At 35.2% G+C, this 27,133-nt stretch overlaps 2 protein-coding genes across 6 annotated transcripts in view; one reads left to right on the top strand and one right to left on the bottom strand.

Annotated features, from left to right (window-relative positions):
* The first annotated feature begins 82 nt into the window (after nucleotides 1–82).
* LOC124533851 (receptor-type guanylate cyclase Gyc76C-like) lies at nucleotides 83–26,774 on the top strand. 4 transcript variants are annotated; one of them, XM_047109389.1, is made up of 25 exons: nucleotides 83–240; nucleotides 613–804; nucleotides 12,471–12,678; nucleotides 13,306–13,503; nucleotides 13,742–13,807; nucleotides 13,890–14,130; nucleotides 15,204–15,350; nucleotides 16,200–16,396; nucleotides 16,476–16,659; nucleotides 16,837–16,997; nucleotides 17,756–18,046; nucleotides 18,138–18,257; nucleotides 18,763–18,903; nucleotides 19,503–19,574; nucleotides 19,971–20,060; nucleotides 20,160–20,235; nucleotides 20,604–20,762; nucleotides 21,392–21,575; nucleotides 21,941–22,081; nucleotides 23,964–24,186; nucleotides 24,593–24,737; nucleotides 25,102–25,304; nucleotides 25,443–25,578; nucleotides 25,781–25,886; nucleotides 26,138–26,774. In XM_047109389.1, the coding sequence occupies exons 3-25, from the start codon at nucleotides 12,499–12,501 to the stop codon at nucleotides 26,637–26,639; spliced, it is 3,963 nt and encodes a 1,320-aa protein (XP_046965345.1). In that variant the 5' UTR covers nucleotides 83–240; nucleotides 613–804; nucleotides 12,471–12,498; the 3' UTR covers nucleotides 26,640–26,774. The 4 variants fall into 4 exon arrangements, with proteins under 4 accessions (XP_046965345.1, XP_046965346.1, XP_046965347.1 ...); XM_047109390.1 differs by having other exon boundaries at nucleotides 107–240; nucleotides 604–804; XM_047109391.1 differs by lacking the exon at nucleotides 613–804 and having other exon boundaries at nucleotides 108–240.
* LOC124533852 (guanylate cyclase 32E) overlaps nucleotides 26,726–27,133 on the bottom strand; it is a 45,943-nt gene continuing 45,535 nt past the window's right edge. For both annotated transcript variants that reach the window (XM_047109395.1, XM_047109394.1), the window contains exon 26: nucleotides 26,726–27,109. In XM_047109395.1, the coding sequence (XP_046965351.1) occupies nucleotides 26,933–27,109 (177 nt within the window). In that variant the 3' untranslated portion in view covers nucleotides 26,726–26,932. The remainder of the gene's footprint in view (nucleotides 27,110–27,133) is intronic.

Here is a 27,133-nt window from a genome sequence, read left to right as displayed (position 1 = left end):
GTATAAATTATAGAATGTCGAAGATTGCCATGGTACAATAATTAGTTTATTGGCTAGTTTGAAAGAGTGAGATAACATCTAAATGCAATATTATTCGAGACTGCATGATAAATCAGCAATCTGTGGTGTATTCTGTATTGGCAACAGTACATTTTTGCGTTGCTCTTGCTCACGTTGAATTTATTGCGAGTACTTCTCTGTGCAGTTTGTCCTTTTGTTTGTAGTGGTCTACTTGAATATGTAATTCTACAGTTTTAAGATTTTACTTTCAACTTTCTAGTGTTAAATAAACTAATTTCCGTAACTAACACCTACTTTAACATCCCGTGTCAGGCACTTGTTATTTGCTAACTAAACTAAGGATTGAGTGTACAGCAATTTCAAATCAATGTATCATTTGAGATGTAATTTTAGATGTGTTTGGTGTTTGCATTTTATCATTTAAGCATTCGGTAGCTGTAGTAGTTGAGAACATCTCACACATCGATGCCTAGTTCAGTAGAACTGTAGTGGTTAATCCGGATTCGCGATCCACATTTACTCATTGTCATCGTTGTGTTGCTTTATGTTTTAACACATTCATACTGTTTTATCGTGTTGGAGTATTTTTAGAACTCGACTGTGGTATTGAGTCTGATGTCTCTGTAAACATTATACGATTGTAAATACTTACGCTGTTTTTATTATGAGTAAATGAATTATTAAAGTGAGTTATAATTTGGATGAAAATTTCACCTGAATGTGATGAAAGTAACTTTGCTTATGAAGTGGAAAATTTTCAAGAGAAATAATAACATATTTATGGTAAGTTTAACAATTTAAATATACATAGAATTTAGTATTTTTTTAGTATATAAGTTGTATTTATTTCGTACAAATACTTCTACAAGTGTTATTTAATTAAATTATTAAAATTAACTCTTTTAATATTATTATCAATCTCATTATAGACAAGACATTATGAAATCTTATTAGATATATAGATGAAACAATCTCTCGCATGTTAATTAAGTGAGACGAGAGAGAAGTCCAGTTTTGTGAAGTCATATAGAAAGCATGCTTAAAGCTGAAACGAAACTAGAAGCTTGATACAGAATTTTGCAAAACACTTATAAAAATTGTTATTAAAGATCCCTATTATCTGTTTATTTTGATTGATATAAAGTCATAGGTATAATGTGTTTGTTTTAAGATAATATTGTATTGTAAAAAACATTTTTTTCATATCTATTCAAATCTTCATCATCGACATATTTTCTTAATTCTTATTCTTATTTGAACAAAAATAAAACTTGTCCATAATTTTGCATAACTGTTTTTAATAACTTACATACCTGTTATATTATTAATTTACATAAACCTATATCAATCAATCATGTTTTCTGGTACTTAGCTTGATTGAGTGCATAGAGTCAGTAACACTTTGGTAAGGCAATGTTTACTGATCACAACAGGATATCAGAAAGTGATCAAAATGTATAAGTCAAATATAAAAAAATGTTAAGGGTTCATGCAAAAGATTAATAGACTGACTGAATGACTCTTAGCTATTTCTTTGTTTTATATAATTATATAATATTAGTTTCTTTCAAAATCAAATCTTTTTTGGTCAGGGTATTTTATTTACACAACCAGTGTTCATTTTTAATTTGACAATCATTTGCATTCTAATTGATATCTGATTAGTAACAAACTCATACAAAAGTTACATAATAACTGTCCAAATATAAATTATTTGAACAGTTATTGTTATATCATCGGTATTTTGTAATGTTTATAAAATAAAATCATCTGTTGCTTGAGAAGATACTAAATAAATATTATATACACTTTTTATACAAAATATAAAATATTACTTCACCTTTCCATCAAGTAATACTCCAATTAAAAACAAAGTTATTTTAATTTAACAATGTAAATGTTTTCTTACTAGAATAAAATTATTAATTTATATTCTTTGTATGTCTTAATAAATATCAATTTGATAATAATAACAGGTATGTAACTTGTAATACATGTTTTTATAATTATATAAAGTAAGTAATGAATCTTCTTGCTTTAATTTTCCAATACCAAAGTGAACTTATTCGATTCTCTAGAAAAACTGGATAGAATTAAATGTTTTTATAACTAAAAATATATTCATATTTAGAAGCTGTATAAAAGTTTGTCATTCCATACATATACATTTACATACATTTGCATTTAGACTTAAGTTACTTGCACTAGTTGATACTCTTTTTATTTCATTTTTGTTTTTAAAGTAAGCAATATCATTTTACATGTTTTAATGAATAAAAATGCGAAAATGTGTTTATTTGCTGCAATTTTTCGTCTTTACGACTGAAATGGTCATCACGAAATAGTGCGTACTAATTATGGGGTTACTGAAAAGGAACTACACTAGGTAACATAAGTCTCCTCTATGCACACGCGGGCTAGTCCTTGGGCGGAAAGTATTACATAATGTCAAAACGTAAATCACAAATGTCATAAAAATAAAACATAGTCACAAATAATACTAACTAACTTTAACTATGTCATCTAGATGTACATCAGACATGATACAGGAAGTCCCAAAAACCAAGTGATAATATTGCAAGTGCTAACAGGCTAGCTCATGATAATCCGTAACAACAAAAAATGATGTCACTAAAATTATCATAGTTTTAATGATTTATTTTACTTAGTTTTCGAGATATATCCATTTTTCGAACTAACGAAACTGTATTTTTGTATTATAAAAAACGCTGTGCCTTTTTGCGTCATATCTCCGGCAGTCTAGTCTTTAATGTGAGATTATATGTCTACAGTCGAAAAAGATCATACTATATCATAATAGGTACTACGTTCCTTAGACGTCATTAAACCATCTTCGCAGTAAAACAGTCGGCAAATAAAATTATCTGTAAAGAAATGTCTATTTTATAGTAGATTATAATTTCGTTGTAAAATTGTACATAACATTTTATGTAACTTTGAGAAGTTTTCATTATTCCAAATTATAAATAGCATTAAACCTAAGGTGAAATGTGATGGCCGCTTACGAGTGAAATTACATTTTAGCATACAGCCACGATTTTAAGATAATAAATTTGTTACCTGTTTGGAATTCTAGTTCTCTTATGGTTCTCTATGTTTCATCAAACAATCGTGTTGATGACCACTTTATTTAAGAATTAACGTATATTGAAATGTTGGTTGAAAATGTGATGAACTTAAGACTGTCCGTGGGTTTGAAATATGTGATGTCTGCTTTTAATCTACAAAGGCGTTCGTTTGAATTTTATTATGGTTACAAATCTTAAGCGGTGTTTTTGAAAATAACAAGAAATAGCTTGAGAAACGTTATTTGCCGTCCTTAAATAGCAGTTACATAAATATTTAACGCTTTTTTGGGCGTACGGATCCATCTTCATTTGATGTTATGTTATGGATATATTTAAATATATTATGTAATTTTATTTCAATGAGTAAAGGTTTCAAAGCGAGATATTATATAATATTATATTTTAAACCGGTCATCAAGAGATGCAGAAATAATTTACTCTAGTGAATTGTATACCAAATATAAAGCTATTTTCCTTAATTCGATACATATGTCGCCTAATAAATATTTTGCCAACAAATAACCTTGTGCACGAAGAATAATTTCGTTGGATCACTTATCCCAGTAATATAAACGGTGTAATAATATTATAATGTTAGTATGCCGGCGGGGCGGCACAGAGTAGTCGATTTTTATTATCTTGTATGGAGGGTGTGGTTGGGAGTGGCACGCCAAACATCAACTTGGAGATCGATAGTATCGCGAACTATTCCGCTTGTCAAACGTTTTAAATGTCGAATTAATACAAAACCCTATTCGAATTGTTTTTATCTGTGGATATTGTGGTAATGCCTCTTATGGCCTTTAGAACATGAGCAACAAGAGTAGAAGCAAAAATGAAATGTTAGAACAATTATTTAAATAAATTTAAATAAAATATACTATTAACCGCTATTTTATAAATAAAATACATTTAACAGATCCTTGGTTATTGGTGTATCTTATTAGAACTATAACTGAATAATATTTAATATCAGGTTCTATATCGACATTACAGTTACGACAAAAGGCAAAGGCAAGGCAATATTGAAGGTACTAGCTTCTTATATAAGTAAGTAGGTTTTATAAATGATTATAATTATAATGTCTTTTAGCCAAAACTAAGCTGCTCCATATGCATAATCCATATGTTGCATTTTGAATAAGCAGTCGATTTCATTAGATTCGTGACAATCCTTATTAAACTTGATTGTTATACAATGTTGCTTTCTTGTATGGTAGTTGTTGTACATGACCTCTTTTTGAACGTAAAGTTCTAAATAAATATTCAGGATTAGGCTTTAGTTTTCGTTAACGAATGTTTACGGCACAAAACAAAAATGTTGATATTGATTCTACGCCTTTAATCGTACGTAATATCATAATCAATAATCTTAAAAAGTATTTTATAATAAACAATGATCATTATTATAATTAAAAATGCTTAAATTTTGACCGAATATTGTTTCTTAAGGCGCCTATTACGTCTAGACAGACCAAATCGCGCCTACTTTCGTAAGCAAGTATGCGCGTTAAAAAATTTATATCTCTTCTATAAGTATTTTTGTCTTATAAAATATGAATTATTTATGAAGATGGAGTTAAAAAATACATTCTTAAATGGCAATCCAGGTGTGTTTAGAAATATAAATCTGAATACGGCAGTTATTAGAATGACCTATAAGATTAAAATAGTAAGCAAAATCACCTCCGATTCTTTTTTATATTGAAAAATACATATATTATGGAAATTTTACTTAAATGTATATTTTTTACTAGGCAATAAACGATAACGTAATATAAATTTATTAATACGTCCAAAATTGCTTATTTTCATATTTTAAATGCTCATGCATTAAATTCTAAGCACCGCTGAATCAGCCTCCTGCTTTATATATTCATTGTGCTATTTATATCTTAGTAAATATGTAACCAAAGTCGAGGTTACAAATATTCAACATGAATAAGGCATGTGTGACGTGAAGTTACGCTAAACATTTATAAAATTTGTATTAGATACGCTATTGTAAGAAGTAGCATAATATCTTAGACTCTACATACAAATGCGTTATTTAATATCAATGGATTTTGAATACAATTTATTTTGATTTGTGGTCTGCGCAGTTGCGTACACGAAACGAATAAGTATAAAACACAATAATGTGGGAGCAAATCTCTGGTATATTTGTTAGAGTCTTATATGGGAGTTTGCAAAATCTAGCGTGGATTAAATATAATCTTACATAAATCCTTACATGCTAATGTGATTTGATAAATTATGCGGCAAAAATAGTGTGTTGATAATGATTATGTCCTAGCTGATTTCGGCCATTGTGAGTATTCTCTAGGGAAACTAGCCAATTGCGAAGGCCATATAAACTAAAGTGGCTAACTAAACAAAAGTGAGTTTGATTTCGTGTTACTCTTTCACGTATTAACTACTCAACCGATCATAACATTGTGTCGACATCGACATTTTAAGGGATACTACAAAGAAGAGAAATCTTGAGAGTACACTCGGGAATATACACTTTTACTTTTACACGGGTATATTTTATCGACCGAAAAACACTTTCCAAAAACTTATTGGTAGATAATTTTGCCACATAAGGCACAAAAATAAATATTCGAGAGATGAACAACAGGTATAAGTTTGACATGGAAATGAGTAAAGATTGCTTTATTCTATATAACTATCGAGGTTCTGTAGTTTTCGTAAACAATCAAGCAGCTATAATAATCCAGTTCTAAAAGCGTTATGAGATTCTTAGTTGAATCTAGAAAAAAAGGGATTACATTATGTTAAAAGAAAGGCTCGAAAGGAAAATTATTCTGGGTTTACGATTTAAATCCGGGAACAAGTAGAGGATTTCAAATAAAATGTTTGTAAGTAACAATTATTTTTAAAAATGAATATATATAAAAATATAAATCTAATATTTATAATAATATGGTGCAAACCACGGCTTCACCTGCTCGAACTTCAATCTGCAACAAAGACGCTTCAAGAACTTGTTTACAATCTTGTATTTCAAATTTACCCCTAAGACTGTTTCGTAAGAAATTTCGGTCAAAATCGATTCAGTAGCTTAAAAGCGTAATTGTCTTACAAACAGATAGATTTACTTGCACATTAATAATATAAGTACAAATAATGATGGCAACGATCACAACAAAATAAAATAATTTAATATATTACACCAATCATTTCAACTACGGCGATAGGTGCGCGTTTCTAGAATGACGCTGTTGCCTCGCCATTGTTATTAATATGGTGTTCTTCAGAAATATTAAAGACGCTTTATAGCTAAAATAGAATCGTGCGGTCCAATGGTCCAAACCGCAACACGGCATGCAATCGCGCGGTTGTCGCTTGTCTGAATAAGCGTTGAATATGAGTTGACGTAAAAAAAAAACAACGATCCATACATAAAAATAAAAAAAATATGTTATACTTATAATATATAATTAACAATAAATAAAATTTTTGAATACATTTATTTTTTTCCGCTTTATCTCGAAAATTGTTGGACCGATTTTGACGGGACTTTCAAAAGCAGATCACTCATGTCGAAAAAACCAATTCAACTTCCACGAGCACCAAGCAGCAAGTATCTAATGAATCTATTGTCGTATTAAATTCCATTTAAAAATATCAAACTGTCAAACTGAACCCAAATAAAAATTTTAGGAATTGCATTTGATTTAGCTGATAAGAGATGACTTAAATTAAATTTGCTTTCGACAATAATTCTATACACAGTGTTAATACGGCCAAAACTATGGAGAACCGTGGAGGAAGACAGCCTAAAGGTTTAATAAGCTCGTTATAAAAATGACACGATGCTTCAATCGTTTGAAATTGTTATTTTGTTATAGAAAATCATATATATTAGGTTATGAATTAGCCATTGCGAAGATTAGATCTTATCGAAACTGAACTTCGCGGATACTGATATCAAACCTAGGTACTTATTCGGTTTAAAAATTGCATGAGTTTTTGAACTGATATTGCATTTTGGTGCGTGTTTGTGTTTGGGTTTTAATATTCTACAGCATTTAATTGTTACCTCTTTCTTTAAAAGGTTCGTCTAGTTCTATGGAATTACCGAAGATTGCAATTTTGAAACACTTCCTATTGGTATTTCGAAAAAAAAAATGAAATGAAACCTGTTTTCATATTTGTTAAATTTGCCTCCGCGTATCATAGTTGCATTTCGAGGTAGTGTTAAACTTAGTGCCATGAAGTGATTCAACAACCCTATCGTTATCTAAAATCGATTGAACTTGCAATTACAACGTTAATGTAGATATATTTACTTAGTGCCAGTTCAATGGTAAGTTGCAGGTTTTTCAATTACCTATAAATGTAAATAGTAAAGAACAAGATCGCTTTCTGAGTCTGTCTTTTTTACATCTGAACTATTCAATAAATTTTAATACGGTTTCTACTAATAGTAAGAGTGATAAATCAGGAAGGTTTGTATTGTTTGTAACATTTGTAAATACTTTTTAAAATGGCTGAACCATGGCAGTGTGCAATCCTAAAAACTTTATTTTTAACATATCATTATTCTTAGGGGATACTTCAACACAAATTACTACTAATTTGTTAGTCTTAAAAAGGCCTACGAAACAATTCGCGATAAGAAGTGTTTGTCGTCTACGGCACACTCATAATAACATTTTTTTTATCTTTTATAAATGAATATATAGCTGTGGGTTATTTGCGAAGCCATTTTCGGATCACTTTTTAATCCTTGTTCAGATAAATTATTAGCTACCTTTAACAGAGATTATATTTTATTAATTTTTATTTTGTACCTACTTTTATAGCGGGGTATTTTGTTTATAATGTGTGAAAGCAATCTTACTGTTGTTAAAATGAATTTTGTGCATATTTGCATATATTGTTGCATTCTAGATCTAACAAATTGCGTAACAAGGCAAATTAACGTATAACGGTGTCTAAATACAAGTACTTGGTTGGTTTTTTAATAAAGTAGTTGAATAAATAAATGTGACTTGTATTTGGAAAACCATGTAAAAATAATAGTTAATACAATTTTTTAATACTGAAAGTATCGCATGACACTGAATAATCGAATCGTTGCTAGATGGGTAGGAAATTTATTTTCTATTGATTTTTTGAATTTCCGTGATCTTCTCCCCGATCGTGGTACCTCTAATAATAAGATATTTTATTTATAAATGATAACTGAAACATTTGACGTATTTTTTTTAACAAAAATAAAAGAAATCTTAAGCTTACGTCATAATGTTTATATGGATTTTGGTGGATCTTGTCACACTTGTCTTGTCTGATATTGGTTAGATAAGATAAATAAGTATTGAATGAAAGTCAAGAATTATTACGATCATTGAGACGTTAGCACAATAACAAAAACTAAATATTAATATAAATAATAATTATCACAAGATATTGAAATTTCCAAAATAACTTTAAGATAGAGCTGTCAAAAATCGTCCCTTGACAAAAATTATGTATGAATGCTAACGTGCTGTTACCGAAATTGTAATAGGCACACACTTATTTCACCCTCACAGCAAATAACATAAGTTCGAATTGAGAGAATAATTGTAAGAAAAAAAAACGAAGTGTCTCCGTTCGATACGCACGGTACCATGTGGTACCCAAACGCTAGCGTGGTACCATAAAACCCACCTAGATGCGCACTTCGCAGCATCTTTAGCACTTTCAATCCCGAATAGATACCATTTCACTTTCAACAGTTCTACTTTATTATGAATGTCCAAATTCGACTAGTGCACTGTTTTGGTGCTTAGCATCACTTTTGACTACGATATCTAGTCACCTAGGTCATCGTAGGGCATTTTGAATTTAATTATTGTAGGAAGTTTTATCATCAACTCCCGAAGGCATCAATGGATACCACCTGATGTGCCTATGAGTAGATTGTTTTTTATATTTAAAGTTTTTTTCTATTTATATGCGAGTTATCCCATATTCTATTCTTACTATAACAGGAAAAACATCAAAAAAACAACATTTGACAGCAAATTGACGCGATATCATTGGTCTTGATAAATCGGCTTGATTAATCTAGGATATTCACTCTGGATTTGTGTAAAAGTGGCATTTTGAACGTGGATGAAACTTTGTTCGGAATTGTGGAAGTAAAATTAAAGTAGAAATAATTAGTTAAGGTACTTAGTGGCGTATGAAATAAGTAAATCTGTAGTTTACTTATCTTTTTTTATTTTCATTGGAAAAGGCTATACTTCTGAATTTAGTGAATATTCAAAAATAATAAACAGATACCAATACCATATGATGTAGCTATTGGAGTATATTGATTATATGTATTATAAATAAATAAATATGAATTGAAATCTGAAACATGTGTCAAGACGTCGGAAATCTAAAGACATTTCCTCTTCTGGTTCTTCTTTTAATGCTTATAAAAAATGTATATTTTTTTCTCCTACATGGTACACAAAAAAATATTCACTAAAGCTCCCACGCCTACGAGGTTTGAAGAATTCAAGAAAATGCATTCAATTTTGGAGCTATTACTGCTAAAAGAAGAAATTATTATCATTTTTTTTTTGCAGTATGTGATGCTATCATTTTACATCATTAGCCGAAAACTACAAAATACATCCACTCACGTGCTCGGTAGTGAAGGAGTAACATAATAATAATTATTGAATTCGACTTGAGAGAGGTTAAAAAGGGACAAACCGTTTTCTACAAGAGACTTGAATCAACAGAAATTGAATATATGTATATGACACTTTTATAAAATCTATTTCAATCGCTGCATTTTATTGAAGTTCTTTAAATAAGTAGATTCCTGTAAATATCGTCTATTCCGCGAAAATTTAATCTAGCTACATTACCTTTTTATTAATGTCTAAAAATAACTCGGAGCGTTATCGCTGACGTTATCTCAAGGCGAGATCGGTGTCGCTGCTGGTTTGCACCGTATCCGTCCGACGCCCGCGCTTCTGTACCACCACTATCCTAGTTGCTGCTGTTAGCCTATATCTTGTAACACAGAACAAGAATCGTACCAACATTTAGAGTCAAAGAAGTGTATTATCTGATCATTATTTTTTTTTAAATTATACATTAAAGAGGTTATAATAATTTTAAAAAGAAAGTTAAACCTATAAGCATGAATAGAATTGGCAGTATTTTTGTTTTTAATTATTTTAATAAAATGTATAAAACAAATGGAAGGTAACATAATAAATAGGCAATAAATTCAAATACTGCCACAGATAATATTACATAAAATTGAGTTAAGTTTCATATTACATAAGAATTTACATTGTCACCTAAACAGTGTTCATGTAATATACCGGTATAAAGAGGCGTTAATGGCGTGAAATGAGTTTAAGATCTACAATACATTCATTTAGATTTTAGATTTTATCCATTTTAGTTTTGCTAGCGTTTCGCCACGTAAACACCCGTTCGGCGATTTTCTCTCTGATTGCGTTGACGTAATTACTGTATCTCACAAAACATATGATATATTATATTATGCTAACTATAAGGTATCATGATATGAGAATTCTATTTAAACGGATTTGAAAAGAGTTTATTCTATTTGTACGTTTATTACGTGTTTTTTTATTGACAATCAATACGTATTGAATTATTCTTAACAACATTTCATAAAATGACAATTATTTTATTAGGCGTAATAAAATTAGACTCAGCTTAAAAAGTAAATCAATATCACCTATTTTCAATGGGGCGCAAATGTTGTTTAAAACCTTAACATAAAAATCCAAATTCCTTTGTTAGGGTAACTAATGCATGTTGATAATTTAATAAGTACATTACTTAATACTTAATTCTAGTATTTAATTGTAAATCACTAATTAATAGCCCAATATTTAGCTGTGATTCTTACTAATTAAATTTCTAAGTAAATACGCCTATCCAATTATTCGATAAGTGTCTAGTATTTGTTACGGTTCAAGATAAAAAATAATTAATGAAGTCGTATTCTGCTTTCTTTTTTATCAGTTGTTTCAATGAATGTAATAATACAACTAATAATTTTTACGTCACTATAGACTGTCCGTCAATGACTAATTGCACTGGTCTTTGGACACTAAGCGGTAGAAGTTGGGTCGCTCATTTTCATAAAACCGTATTCGCCGGAGTCACTTTGTCAAAATAACGTCATGTCAATTGGTTTAATCGGTCGCCGGCTGCGAGCCAATTACTTAGTTGACAGCAGGGAAGTAATTCCTACATTTGAGGGCGGAAAACGCGCCACAGGAAGTCTTCCTTTTATTAACTTACAGAAATAGATGTTCTCAATTATTCTCACCTTTTCTTTGAGAACAGTAACAATCAAATATACTTGTTGACGCGGCATATAAGCCCGTCTAGCTAGGTGCCGTCCACTCATGTATTCTATCTACCAAGCACCAATACTTAGTAAAAATATGTTTCTATTTGAAGATTGAGTGTGCCTGTATAACTACAAGCACAAGCGACATAACATAATAGTTCCCAAGGTTTTTGGCGCATTAGTCATGGTGGCCATTTCGCATCATATGGCACAATTCGTCGGTAAAATATGATAGTAAAACTATCATATAGATTATAGAGCATTAATTCTTCGATCTTTTTACGGTTAAATTGAATAGTTTCTTAAAATGTCATTAAAATATTTTATCTTTATATTCTATCCAGATAGAATTATAGTTACATTTTGTAACGTTATTTTTCAAAACTAGAACGTAGAATTCTTGAATATTTTAGTTTGTTATTATATTCTTTGCACAATGTATACGTTTCATTTGAGTCGAGTTGCTTTTTGTAATATACTTGGAAATGTAATGCAACGGTAAAAGTGCTTTAGTAAACAGAAAAGTTGTAACGATCCTTTGTTTTTATTAATCTATTTTTAGTCATTGGCTATCATTATCGCGGGTACTAATTATATCGTCTTGAGTCGTTAGCTACAATATTTACATTTTGATAACAAAATTAACGTTTCCGTATTAAATAAAAAAACGTTGTAAGGTTTAAGTGTGATTTATTTTGTTAAATTTGAAGATATGGAATGATTTAATATGTTAAACTTATCTATCACCTAAAATGTACTTGTCATAAATTTATCTAGTCATAATAAATATATTTATTAATTATTCTCGACATATAATATGTATAATTTATAACCAAAACATAACACGTGGATTATCATACTGTATGCGTAGCGTTGATGTAATGTGACTTTTTTTTAGTGTGTGTTTTAAATACTTGGTCGTAATTTATGTATTTGCGATGACGCTTAATTTTTAAGTTTAGAATCAATACAGGAACTTGTTTACGTGGCAGCAGTATAACGATGGCATGCGTTTGTTGCAGGTGCTAGTACCGCGGTGAAGGCGACGGCATGTGGCACGGTGCGCGAGTGCTCCTACTCGCGGCGCTGGGGCTACTGGCCGGGCCTTCGGTCGCCGCACCCGCTAAAAAGTACAACCTTACCATCGGATACCTACCCTCAATAAAAGGCGAGCACAGAGACAGACAGGGTCTCGCCATCTCTGGGGCCCTTTCTATGGCCCTCGAGGAGGTTTGTTTGAGTATTAATTGACCTTTTTTGGTGATGGTTGATTACATTATAGATATAATTTTTCCTCTTTATATAATAAAAATAAACTATAAAGAAATGGAATGTCATTCGTCTGAAATGTTTTATATAGAATAGAAACTACTTAATTTAGAAAGCTTTCTTTTACCTACATTAAGGCAATACTCTCGAATGTAAACTGACATCGTTTCAAATATTGACATCCCAGTCCCCAATTTCGGTCGGCAAATATTTACTGTGTGTCACGGCTACGAATAAGGCAGACAGTTTCTATATATTACAGATGGTGTTCATTGATTACTTACTTTGTGACTCTTTATGTTATTAGTTATTAGTTCTGAGTAGTTGCAATGGTTTAGTTTATACTGCCAGTTAACTCTTCGTATAATTTTATACAGTTATAGTGGCATATTGTAAGTCAATAGTGAAAATTATAACTTACATTATATTTATATAATGTAAACATTTTCCTGACGTTTCCGATGATTTTTGTGATACCCAACGGTCGAGATAGAAGTTCTTATTCTAGAAAATATACTAATTTAATTTAATTCATGTGATGGTATTTGTGTTCTTTCTAAAAAGCAAGAATGGTTCGATTATTTTCAGATCAACAATTGCACAGATTTGCTACCCGACGTGCGACTGCTGCTGGAATGGAAGGATACGAAGTGCGACACGGTGACGGCCACGCGCCTTCTCACCGATATGAGCTGCTCGGGTGTCGTCGCCTTCTTCGGCCCCGAGGGTCGCTGCCACACCGAGGCTATCATAGCCCAGTCACGGAACTTGCCGATGATATCTTATGTGAGTCGCGATGAAACTTGAGAATGCTTTTCTTAATAAAATTACGACCTAAAGGCATTTCTTATATGGTAATATTCATAATTATATTTAGCCTTTATCGAGGGAATTGGTTCTATACGAATTGTTTACGATCTTATATTTTTTATGAAATGGTTCTAGAAAAAATATGTATTTTATTTGTAGACACAAATTGGAATATTCAGGTTTGTTTTGCTAATCAAACTCTTTTACATTCTAGAAATGTTCAGATTACCAAACTTCGACGCTTTCGAACTTCGCAAGATTGGAACCTCCCGATACGCAGGTTGGCAATGATAACTTTCAAATATTTTTTGGTTATAATGATTATACAGTAAAATTTAAACGATATGTAAATAAAATTTCAGGCGACCAAATCTGTCATATCGTTGCTTCGATACTACAGATGGAATAAGTTCTCGATCCTATACGAGGAGTCGTGGGTGACGGTGGCGTTGACGTTAGAGAACCACGCGAAGAAGAATAACATGACCGTTAATCACCAAAGACCGGTCATTGACGGCTTCAAGTGCTGTGAAGAGAAGATGACTTGCTGCGCGCCTGGCTTCTGGTACCAGTTCATACAGGACACTAAGAACAGGACTCGAAGTAAGTCTTATTTGTTTTTCCATCGGCTGTACGGCACGTACTTTTTTGAGAACACAAGTTTTAAACTTACTAATAAGATATAAAAAACACGTCACAAACCAATCAAGTTTTAACCAAATTATTCAAACTCAAACTACTTTATTCAACGTAGAAGCATTACACTTTCTTATTGATGGTCAAATTAAACACTACCATCGGTTCGGAAAAAGGACCCTTCATTCAAACATAGTTAATAACAATGCACATTGTGGTAACACTTTATATTATGGCACGTTTATAATAAATTAAAATCACACATAGACAATAATTACTTTAGTAGGCTTTTACATGCAGTCAAATGTTGGCTAATCTACCATGTTAATGTTAAGTTACCTTTTTGGAGATGGCATTTCTACCGAGAAATCCGGTTCAATCCGGCTTTGGAAATATTCATTGATTATGTAGAGCTATAAAGTAGCTTATATATTGTTATTTGTTTGATTTAGTATGGGTGGGTAAAAACATGACCAATTGATAGACGTCGAGTTAGTTTCAATGATCATTTATTAATAAATTAATAGTTTGACTCCATTGATATCCCAAGGAGTCAGTATTGATCTAGTTACCTTAGGCCATTGTTGTCTCCACTCTTAATACAAGCTTTAAGCTTAAATAGAGAGGTAAATAAGAATATTACTATAAAAGCGCGTTGCTACAATTGTTTATAAAGTAAAGTAACAGCCTGTAAATTTCCCACTGCTGGGATAAGGCTTCTTCCATTAAGGAGAGGGTTTGGAACATATCCCACCACGCTGTTCCAATGCGGGTTGTTGGAATGCACATGTGGCAGAATTACGAAGAAATTAGACAAATGCAGGTTTCCTTACGATGTTTTCACCGCCGAGCACGAGATGAATTATAAACACAAATTAAGTACATATATATAGTGGTGCTTGCCTGGATTTGAACCCGCAATCATCGGTTAAGATGCACGCGTTCTAACCACTGGGCCATCTCAGCTTCTATTGTTTATGTTATATGTATATTGAACCATTGTTTTTGCCATTTGTATAATTTGAGCTCGTCTCTTTCAGTATATGTGTTCTTGGGTTCAACCGCTGGCCTAATAGATATGATGACAGCCATGGAATCGTTGCAGTTATTCGTGAAGGGAGAGTACATGGTCATATTCGTCGATATGATGACATACTCGCCGAAAGATTCTTTAAAATATTTAATAAGTAAGTATTTTCAGTTACAAAATACGGTTTATATGTATTTTTTATTGTGTTTATAACGGTCCAAGATAGACTGGTCAGGATCTAATGACATTTTTTTATACTAGCAATTCGAATAGTAAGTAGAAAATTTAAAATAGTTGTTATTCTTTTAGTATTCTAGTTGCTCTACATTTTTATTAAACATATGCTTATATTTATCACTTTTAAATATATATGGATAAAATTAACAAAGGTTTACCAAGAATTTGTAGATCTTTGTTATATATTGATAAGGTTTGTTGCAACTTGTAGTCTAATTATAAACAGAGTTACTGGTAATTCGACGTATTGCCGTTAGGAGGTAATAGGGGTGACTATTTGCGATAATTTGAACCCTTATATGCATAATGCAAAAGTGAATATGTAATGCATATAAAAAAAATGTGGTTGAATAGGCTATTTGACAATGCGAAAAATAAATTATGAATTATTATAATCTTATTATGAAGTCTTATGATGAAGGCTTACGATGAAGTCACTTACTTGTAAACCTTGGTTTTTTACTATATGTAGCACAGATTAAAATACAGCAAAGTGACGTCACCGACCCCATTGCAGCGCCATATTGTCCAAGTAGCGTTTTCGCGCGTTATTTAAATATGGAATTTTGAATATGATAGTTTTCGGCAAATATTTACTAGAAATAAAAAAATCAACTTTTACTGGGTTCCTTAACATCTACTAAATAATATAAAATGAATTTTAAAAACCAGTCAAATAGCCTATTATGACTGACTTGAAATATCTGGTAAATGCGCAACAGATATTTTAAAAATAGAATTGAAATAACGGTTTGCGCTTGCCCGGCAGAGACGGAGGACCGCGCGTCGAAGCTGGTGTGCCCCAACACGCCGGAGTTCCGCAAGCGCGCGCAGTCGCTGCTCGTCGTCGTGTCGTCGGAGCCCGAGGGCAGCTACGAGTACTTCACGGGCAAGGTGCGCGTCTACAACAGCATGAAGCCCTTCGAGTTCCCGCTGCCCGCCGTCTTCGAGAACAGGTTCAATAAGGTGACGCACCGTATCCAAGGATCGCTCGAGACCGATTCTTCTAGAATGTTTCATATGACGATATGATTGTGCATTTCAGTTCGTGTCGATATACGCCGCATACCTGTATGACTCTGTGAAGCTCTACGCGACCGCCCTGCACAGTCTCATAGAAGAGGAAACCACGCAGAAAAATGAAACCATTACATATCAAAAGTTAATGAGCATCGCTACCAGTGGATCTGTCATTGTTTCCAAAATGATTCGTATTACTCCTTTTAGAAGTAAGTTCAATTCATAATATTTCGACAAACGATAAATTATTTTGATATTTAATTACAATGCCTTTCGTAGAATATAATTACTCTAAAGGACAATTTTTCTTACAATTTGTTTAAATAATTTCGTTTTCTAGTAATAACATATAATTTATATTTAACCCGTTGTTTCACATTGCATAGGTGTATCCGGTATGTCGATTCGTTTGGACGAGCGGGCAGACTCCGAGGGTAACTTCTCCGTGCTGGCCTTCAAGCCCGCCAACTTCACGGACGATGACGTCAACTGCACGTACAGCATGATACCGGTCGGACACTTCCAACAGAGCAGTCGGGAATTTCCTGTGAGTCACGGAATCTTCCAACCTAACCATCATATTATATTCAACAAGCAAAATAATATTGTATTGTAATAAACTTAACAAAAATGTTCTTATATTTGGAAGCATATTTGAGTGAATTGAAGAAAAAGTACAATTTTGTAATAAAACTAGTTATAACGGATTTGAATCGCGTATATTAATTATTTTTGACATCCCGACGTTTCGAGCACTTTACAGCGTTCGTGGTCACGGGTAGACTGTCCAGTCTACCCGTGACCACGTTATAACTAGTTTTATTCCAAATCCGTTATAACTAGTTTTATTCCAATGTGTAATAATCGCAAAAATGTAAGACAACATTAAGTACAGTTTTATTTCTTTTATATTTAACTAAGGCAATTATTAATTACATACCATCTGTAAGTTATTTCGAATACAAATGAATAACAATAAACTAAATTGACAGTTAAAATTGACTTCTTAGTACAGTATATAGCATTGCGCACATAAGAATCGTTCTGAGGTTATATTATCATTATCCTGTAAACCTATCTCAACCAAGTTGAGTAAAACTAAAATATATTGTCTCGTATACAAACTTACCAGTTTTATGATATTACAATAGAATTAATATGAAACACTATTTTTAGTGCTTTGTTTCGACGCTAAAATAATATTATATAATTATCAATTTTTGTTATTATTTTCTATATAGTCGTGGATAATTTATTTTAACACATTTTGAATTTTGTTTTGAAAAACGTTTATTCGTGTTACAGGAATATAAATTAAATCCCCGCTTGCCAATCGATTGGCCGGATAGCGTCAAACCCGAAGACGAACCGTCATGCGGTTTCCTCAATGAAAAATGTCCGAAGGACGACTCGCAGATAACGTCGCTGGTGGTAGCGGGGACATTAGCTGTGACTTTATTCTGTGCCCTCGTAGTTACTATAAGCATTTATAGAAAGTGGAAAATAGAACAGGAGATAGAAGGATTGTTGTGGAAAATAGATCAGCAAGAAATAGCCGGTTACTTAGGTAGCGGTCTTATGTTGTCGCCTAGTAAGGTAAGATGGACTATATTATATAAGTTGTGGTATATATAAGACATATATCATTATAAATATTTGTTTTAAAATGTGTTTTGTTTATTTACAGTTAAGTTTAGCTAGTGGAATATCTTGTGAGAGCAGATGCTGTACACAGATATTTACGACGACGGCACAGTACAAGGGAAACGTAGTGAGAATAAAGGAATTGAAATTCTCTAAAAAGAAAGTAAGTATTATTTTAGTATTACTATTATGTAGCTTGTACATAGTTAATCATGTTTGCTCTGTAACCTATTTCAATGGTTTTTTAATATTGCCAAAATTTTGAGAATTTGGAAGTAAGATGTAAGTGACTCAAAGTAATTAGTAGCATAGTATTGTTTTGTAGATAAATATATATTAACCAAGGACTGTTTTTAGTGCATAAAAACAGATAGTATTATTGATGAATCGCATGGAATATGCATATTTAAGGTTTGTGTATCCTGCCATTGGAGTAGGCATTCATAACGGTGATATAGCTTTTTGGGTGGGTTCGTCGTTTGTAGAAAAAGGGTTGTCTTTTTATTTGTATATTGTATAGGAATAAGTACATCACTTATCGTAGCGTAAATGAGCTTCAGTTTCCAAGGCTCTATGTATGGTGAAATAATAAGTGATTAGTGTATCACGATAAGCAAACTCTGTATAATAGTATGTATAGCGGTAGTGACTTTGAGTGTGTGTGGCAGGACATATCGCGCGACGTGATGAAGGAGATGCGGCTGCTGCGCGAGCTGCGTCACGACAACCTCAACTCGTTCATCGGCGCCGTCATCGAGCCGCTGCGAATCCTGCTCATCACCGACTACTGCGCCAAGGGCAGCTTGTATGTGAGTCATCGACCAAACGGTCACTCGCTCTATCTTTCTCATATCTCCTTAGATTTTTTTACCTAAATAATTGTACTTGCGAATATTTCGACGTCCGCATGGATGTACCAATATATATTAATAATGTTGTCTTAAATTTTCGCGATTATTACACATTTAAATAAAACTTTCAAACGTTTTTTTTCAACGTTTCAAATAGACAAATGCCACCTTAGTCTACCCGTGACCACGAACGCTGTAAAGTGCTCGAAACGTCGGGATGTCTAAAATAAATAATATACGCGATTAAAATCCGTAATAACTAGTTTTATTTAAATATATTAATATATAATGTGAAAGTAACTGTCCGTCTGTCTGTCTGCTGTCTGTCGCTTTATCCAACCAAATTAATGAAACTAATTTGATGAAATTTGGTGTAAAGCAAACTTAACTTCAAGTAATAACATTGGCTATGTTTTCTTGTCTAACACAATACAAAACTAGTGCAATATAACAGCAATCATATCTTTTTCTCGTTCCATGATGTAGCAATATAACATAAATTATATATTTTTTCGTTCAATAATGTAATTACTAAAATGTATGTTTTGTTTTTGCAGGATATAATTGAAAACGAAGATATAAAGCTCGATAAGATGTTTATATCTTCTCTGGTGCACGATCTCATTAAGGTATTGTTTCAATAAATTTATTATTATAGTATGCTGTGACGGGGAATGATTTATTTTCGTTTTTATATTATGTATAACATAATTACCAAAATATACAGTTCCGATAATAATGATTCATTCTTAGTGCTTTGTTGACGCCGAAATTCACTTTGTCTCAAGAGATGCGTCAACGTTTCTGAGTAACATAACACGTATGTTCTCATTTTAGTTATCTTACTTTCTCAACTCGCCTTAAGCAACGTATTTGTAATAATTAATCATGTTATACTTTATATCGTTATTCGTGTCTTATCTCCCGCGAGATCCCTTCGGCTTGCGTCGCATTGCTTCAGTCGTACACCGATAGTGCAATTTTGTCGGCGGCCGAAGCGCAATTAATTATAAATTTGATTTCAGGGTATGAGTTTTATTCATTCATCGCCATTAATCTTTCACGGAAATCTCAAGTCTTCGAATTGCGTCGTCACATCGAGGTGGATGCTTCAGGTAATAACAGATAATATAAACTAGTTACTAGATTAATTTAACGTATTCTCATATTGATGAATTAATTGAAAAAAAAATGATAATATTTTTATTTTTTAGGTAACTGATTTTGGGCTCCATGAATTGAGGTATTGCGCTGAAAATGATTTCATCGGGGAGCATCAATATTATAGAGGTGAGTTAGTCCTGAGATGCTTTTTATTATATTGAACTCAGATCATACATAAAAAAGAGATACAAATAATGTGGTCACGATCCATGGCAATGTTATTCTTTTACCTCTGCAATCTTTATAAAAGATACCATAAAAGAAAAAAACTGCTTGCTGTGACACCGTCGATGTGACGTCATGAAACTCAGTAAGTCAGTATCATATCGAGCATTACATATCACATGTCTAATGAAATTGCCCTATATTTATTATAACTTGCATTTACTACGTAATGTTCGCGATCGTTTTCTCGAGAGATGTTTATGTTCTCCAAAAATAAACAAAGTGCATTTCTCAAATTTGGTTTTGAAAAATCATCATAATGTTTGCAGGCTTACTATGGAAATCGCCAGAGTTACTGAGACAGTTAGATGATCCGAACGGTACCGTCGGAGGAACGCAGAAAGGTGACGTTTATGCTTTTGGCATAATTCTGTACGAAATCATCGCCCGACGGGGACCCTTCGGCGCCACTACTCTGGAGCCCAAAGGTGAGGAAACGACACAAAACTCATTATTTAATTAATGTAATAAGCGTTAAGCTCGCACTAGGTACTCTCAGTACCATAGTCAAGAGATTCAAAAATGTTCACATTTAGGTTAGCGTCCGACTTAAAATTACATTTGATAGTGAAGAATTTGATACTCGAGCAGAATCGGTGAAAGAAACACAGCTTACATTTTTTGGGTAAAAGTTATTAAGTCTTCCCTAATGTAGAATAATCTCCGAAGCAAAGTGAGATAAAAGTAAAAAAAGTAAAGTAACAGCCCATTAATTTCCCACTACTGGGCTATGGCCTCCTCTCCCATTAAGTAGAGGGTTCGGAACATATTCCACCACGCTGTTCCAATGCGGGTTGGTGGAATGCACATGTGGCAGAATTTCAATGAAATTTGTCACATGCAGGTTTCCTCACGATGTTTTCCTTCACCGCTGAGCACGAGATGAATTATAAAGACAAATTAAGCACTTGAATCAGCGGTGCTTGCCTGGGTTTGAACCCGCAATCATCGTTTAAGACGCACGCGTTCTAACCACTGGACCATCTCAGATATAGCTCAGTGGTAGAGCATTCGACTGCAAAGTGAGATATGGTATCACAGTAGTAAGTGTGCGCAGACATCGTGGAGCGCGTGAAGCGTCCGCGGCGCGAGGGCGAGGAGGCGTTCCGGCCCGACACGCGCGCGCTGGACGCCGACGACTACGTGCTGGCCACCATGCGCGACTGCTGGGCCGACGACCCCGCGCTGCGCCCCGACTTCCCCGCGCTGCGCACGCGCCTCAAGAAGATGAAGTCCGGCAAGTGCGTGTCGCGCCCGCCCCGCCCCGGTACTGGGGCGCCGGGTTCAGTTATAAGGAATAAATAAATAAATAAATACGAGACAACATCACATACATTACTCTGATCCCAATGTAAGTAGCTGAAGCACTTGTGTTATGGAAATCAGAAGTAACGAAGGTACCACAAACACCCAGACCCAAGACAACATAGAAAACTAATGGTAATCTACATCGACTCGGCCGGGAATCGAACCCGGGACCTCAGAGTGGCGTACCCATGAAAACCAGTGTACACACCACTCGACCACGGAGGTCGTCATATGAAGTGGGAGGCTCCTTTTCCATTTCAGTGAGAAATATTAATTCGCTTTTTTTTTCACTTCGTAGATCTAGAAATATTATGGATCAAATGATGGATATGATGGAGAAGTACGCTAATAATTTAGAGGAACTAGTCAATGAGAGAACGAGGCTCCTGATCGAAGAGAAGCAGAAGACGGAGGACTTGCTCCACAGAATGCTCCCAAAGTAAGTGGCCCCCGTCTGCTTCTCCGAATGCTCTGGCATCGATGTGGTTTTAATGTCACCTGATTTAACTTTCAATGTGGCTTCATTAATTGTTGTGTATGTTTTAAAATGTACAATCGATTTAAATATCCCCTTCGACTCGTATGTGCAAACATCGTTAATATTCAATGAACGAAATCTCTTTTTCACGCTCACATTCATGTTGCTTTTGTAATCCATACAATAATCTTACAAGGTTCATAAAAGGATCCTATGAAATTTAATAATTGTACATTAAATTAATGTGATAAATCAAGCAGAATTGTAAAAACTGTTTCACATATTTGTGACACCATATCACGCTGTATATAAAATGAGTATAATCTCGTACATCTTTTCTAAAATTGAGAAGTTTATATAAAATAAGAAAATGTGCATGTTAGATTTGGATTCAGTCTTAAGCGAGGTGATGTAATCGTTACTAATGAAGGTACGTAATGTTGTAACTAATATTAACGTAAGCACAGACGAGGAAGACGCAAATACAACAAGCCGCATCGCGCTTCTGGCCGACACAGCGGTGTGGTACTGGTTTACATTCAGTCCAGTCAAGTTGTTCTCATTATGTCATTACTTGACTTCATTTCATACTATAAAATGATTTCTATTCAATGATCAATACGAGCTATTTTTTGATACGCTGTAAATTTTATATAAATATATACATTTGATACGATTGGATATATTGTTTTGGGTGCTTAGGGTTGCTTAGGGTGCAGAATCTGTGTTTCATCAGTAGCGATACGATTTGTTTATTACAAAACAATTAAATATGACATAAGAGTTTGTGCGGCATTTTTGTCATAATAGCCGTTCATTTCGTCTATTCCGGGGTTTTAAAAAGTCAACACATAGTTCCATCGACATGGACTTGATGTAAAACAGTAGTACATGCTCTCGTAACGAAAGGAAAAAAAAAATGTATTTGTATTCAATTTGTTGTACTTGTGTTCTTTTCCAGATGTGGGGGTTGAATCCATTATAGAAATGTCGTGAAAATTTCTTGAGGTAATTAACTCTCTACTGGTGATTGTAGTTAATTCAGTTGGTCTCATGCTGTAGGTGCCGGAACGTCGCTTCTCACTAGTTATTATTGTAATTAGGTTTTCCGATAGTGGATACTAAGCTTGCTTGGGTTGTGGTTTAACATGTGCATTTTGGTCGGTGTTGGCAATTTCGTAGCTTACTTTCGATCATACTTAACATAGTCCATACGTAGATGTATCAATATTACATAGTAATGTTTAACACTTTTCTAGCATGTTTTTAATATATATCTTTTTTATTTGATAACGTAAGTAATTTACAGGAATATATTTTTGATTATAACAGGGTGCTCAATATTTTCTTTTAATTTAATCTTGTGTGGATTTGGAAGAGGACATTGTTGTGAGTTTTTTTCAAGTTACTAAATACATTTATGCAGCAGCAATTGTTTTATTAGTATTTAATTATATTATTCTTGTTTTATAAATATGTTAATTATGTAGAAATGTAGATATTATGATTTTTAGTAGTGCATCATTCGGCATATTTATGATTTAATGTAAAAACACTAGTCAACTTTTCACTGTCTATGACTTTCGGGTTATATTTGTTTATTTTTTTATTGAATTTCCTAAGAATCTAATATCTAATATCTAATCATAAATAATGTTTAACTAAATCGTTATTTCAAATTTAAGATATTTAATTAATGAAAATGTCATACTTACATTTTATCTTTTTAATTCTCATGTGTTATTTAGTAGTAAATAGTAATTAAAATTGTATAGTTAATAGTGGTAGTAAAGCACTAAATTGTACACGGTGAATGTTAATCGTATTCGTGATATTGTTTCAGATCAGTCGCTCGTCGTCTGACTACGGGCGAGGGTGTGGAGCCGGAGTCGTTCGACTCGGTCACGATCTACTTCAGCGACATTGTCGGCTTCACCGCGATGTCCGCGGAGAGCACGCCGCTGCAGGTCGTCAACTTCCTCAACGACCTATACACTGTGTTCGACAGGATCATACGAGGATACGACGTGTACAAGGTCGAAACCATCGGGGATGCTTATATGGTGGTATGTAGTTTTTAATTTTTGCATTGTGAAATCTAGCTGAGATGGCCCAGTGGTTAGAACGCGTGCATCTTAACCGATGATTGCGGTTTAAAATTCAGGCAAGCACCGCTGATTCATGTGCTTAATTTGTCTTTTTAATTCATCTCGTGCTCAGCGGTGAAGGAAAACGGTGAGGAAACCCTCATGTGACAAATTTCATAGAAATTCTGCCACATGTGTATTCCACCAACCCTTATTGGAACAGCGTGGTGGAATATGTTCCAAATCTTCTCCTCAAAAGGAGGCCTTTAGTGGGAATTTACAGGCCGTTGTTGTTGTAACTATCTAATGAAGTACGCTTTATATATTGTGTGGCACTGTCTGGTTGTATTTTGTAAATGTGAGGTGCTTTAATTAAAATTGTCAGGTGTCCGGCCTACCGATAAGAAATAACGACAGACACGTGGGAGAAATCGCATCAATGGCGCTGGAACTGCTAAATGCTGTAAAGAGTCACAAAATATCCCACAGACCGAACGAAGTTTTAAAATTAAGGATAGGGATACACACAGGTAATTAGTTTTTTCAATATAAATAAATAATTGAATTTAATGAAATTTTAATACGTAATCAATAGTGAACCAATATGTAAATTTTTTTTTTTTTTTTCATTTATTTTAAAGAGGGTTTTTTCTGTAAGAAAATGCCACCCTCATAGTGCTTACAAAACATTAAACTTAACAAATTGATTAGTTACATCGATTCTTAAAAACACCATCCACTAATTTGTACAAAACTTGCGCTGGTTCTGATGTAGAGTCAGCGAGGACACTATTACATGCCCCCACCTCCCCGCAATAATTGATTAAACGTAAAAAAGAAATGTAAATTATTATATGAATTAAATTGTCATATCCGTGGCGTATTGTTTCGCAGGCGCGGTGGTGGCGGGCGTTGTGGGGCTGACCATGCCGCGCTACTGCCTGTTCGGCGACACTGTGAACACGGCCTCGCGCATGGAGTCCAACGGGGAGCCGCTGCGCATACACATCTCACCGAGCTGCAAGCAGGCGCTCGACAAGCTGGGCGGGTACGTCGTGGAGCCGCGCGGGACTATTCCCATCAAGGGAAAAGGACAGGTAAGGGACAAAACTTTTTGAAATCCATGAGGTTGTCTTAATTTATTTATGTATGTTGCCAGAGATCAATAAAGCGGTCCCATCTCAATTCTGTCAAAAAATTATTTATTATTAAATTCGATATAAATCTTTCTTTAGCTCCAAACGTACTGGCTAGTCGGCGCGACGGAGAAGGCAATACAGAAGAGGCCCGTAGAAGGGGAGGAACGCCCTCTGTTCTGCCGGCCCAGGAGAAGCCCTCGCTTGACGGATTCCAGACATCCCTCCATTTCGGGTAATCGATTCGCTCGTACATAAGTTTTTTCACGTTTGAAGATATTTTCTGTAGCATTTTTGAGAGCATTTTGCAACGTCACTCGCATGGAAATTCGAGTTCCGTCTTAGACTCACGAATATGTAACGGCTCACTCGCTTCGATCGCAAAGCCCCGCAGCGGGCGCCGGAGGCCAGCGTATATACGGTCGGTTGTCCCGCAGAGCTGCGCGGCGAGGCCCGCGTGCGCCAGCGCCTGCACAGCGGCGCGTCGCTGCCGCCCTCCGCGTCGCCCGCCGCGCGCCGCGCCGCGCTCGCGCCCACCTCCAGGTCCATGCGCTTCCTGTCATGCTAACTTTGCTTCTAACGAGTGTACCTTTGTACGCATGTCAACTAATTGTTTAGCTGAGTTTGGATGTCACTGCTGTGTGATTTTTTATTTCTGCTTTTTTTTGTACGTAATTTAAATACATTTCTTAATTATAATTGTAGTGATCACTTCCGAAGTAGGTCAGGCTACTTTTTCCTCTAAAGTGTGTGTGTAATCTGGCGCCACCGACTGACGTCCGTATCCGCCGCAGACGCGCCCTGAGCTCGATCGCGTCGTCGACAGCGTGCTCGGGCGCGGGCTCGGCGGGGGCGGGCGCGGCGGGCGCGGCGCTGCGGCCGGCGCGGTCGCTGGACGTGCTGTCGGCGCGCGGGCGCCTGCGCCGCCACCACACCACGCGCTCGCTGGACGTGGAGGTGGCCATCGCGACCGTCTCGTCCTCGCTCTTCAACGGCGCCGCCTTCGGGCTGCCCGACGAGCCGCCGCGCGCCGACGAGGACAGCCCGCTGCTGCGCAAGGCGAGCCTGTGCAACAAGCTGGACCGGCCGAAGCGCAAGGTGCCCGACTCGGACTACATCGAGTTCTACAAGAAGTGGCGCTCGCTCGAGAACGTGGCGGACGCCAAGAGCGGCGCCAAGATGCCCCGCTTCGCGATCCGCTCGTGGCTGCTGGGCATCTTCGGCGGCGGCGCGCGCAGCACGTCGTCGTCGCTGCGCCGCGCGCCGCACCTGCTCGACCGCGAGTCCGCCGTCTGAGCGCCGGACTCCCCTCTAAGTGTATATTGCGCTATATGTATATGAAATGCTGTTGTAAATAATATGTGTAAGTAAAACGATGTTACCGTCAATTGTGAAATAAGAGTTTAATGTTATTAAATAATTTCTATTGAACAAGGTCTCTTAATAATACTGACATAGATCACATTAACACTACCGAACGCCTATTCGACGGCGTCACGTAAACGCGAAACTTCCGCATTCCCCGCTTCGGTAGAAGTCGCCCAGACTGGCTCGGTGTCCGGGCGGGCATTGACTAGAGGCGCACGGGGCTAGGCGTCGGCCAGCAGCGGCACGCCGGCGGGGTCGCGGCCGTTGACGACGAGGCGCACGTCGCAGCGCGTCTCGGCCTGCTCGATGATGGGGCACGACACGCTGGTGTGCTCGCGCAGGCTGGGCGCCGCCAGCAGCTCGGGCCGCGCCGCCGACACGCGCCCCTCGCCCGACACCTGCCACACACGCCGCACGCCACA

The sequence above is a fragment of the Vanessa cardui genome, chromosome 11 (genome assembly GCF_905220365.1).
Source record: "Vanessa cardui chromosome 11, ilVanCard2.1, whole genome shotgun sequence".
NCBI classification, from domain to species: Eukaryota; Metazoa; Arthropoda; class Insecta; order Lepidoptera; family Nymphalidae; genus Vanessa; species Vanessa cardui.
Note: the sequence above shows the minus strand (reverse complement) of the source record. Positions and strands in the feature narration are given on the sequence as shown.

What these genes read in the sequence shown, in the direction of transcription:
- LOC124533851 (XM_047109389.1), top strand. Translation starts at nt 12,499, where the DNA reads ATGTGGCACGGTGCGCGAGTGCTCCTACTCGCGGCGCTGGGGCTACTG. An exon ending in TGGAACCTCCCGATACGCAG is followed by an intron (nt 13,808 to 13,889) that starts GTTGGCAATGAT and finishes ATAAAATTTCAG; the next exon opens with GCGACCAAATCTGTCATATC. An exon ending in GCGCTCGCGCCCACCTCCAG is followed by an intron (nt 25,887 to 26,137) that starts GTCCATGCGCTT and finishes TATCCGCCGCAG; the next exon opens with ACGCGCCCTGAGCTCGATCG.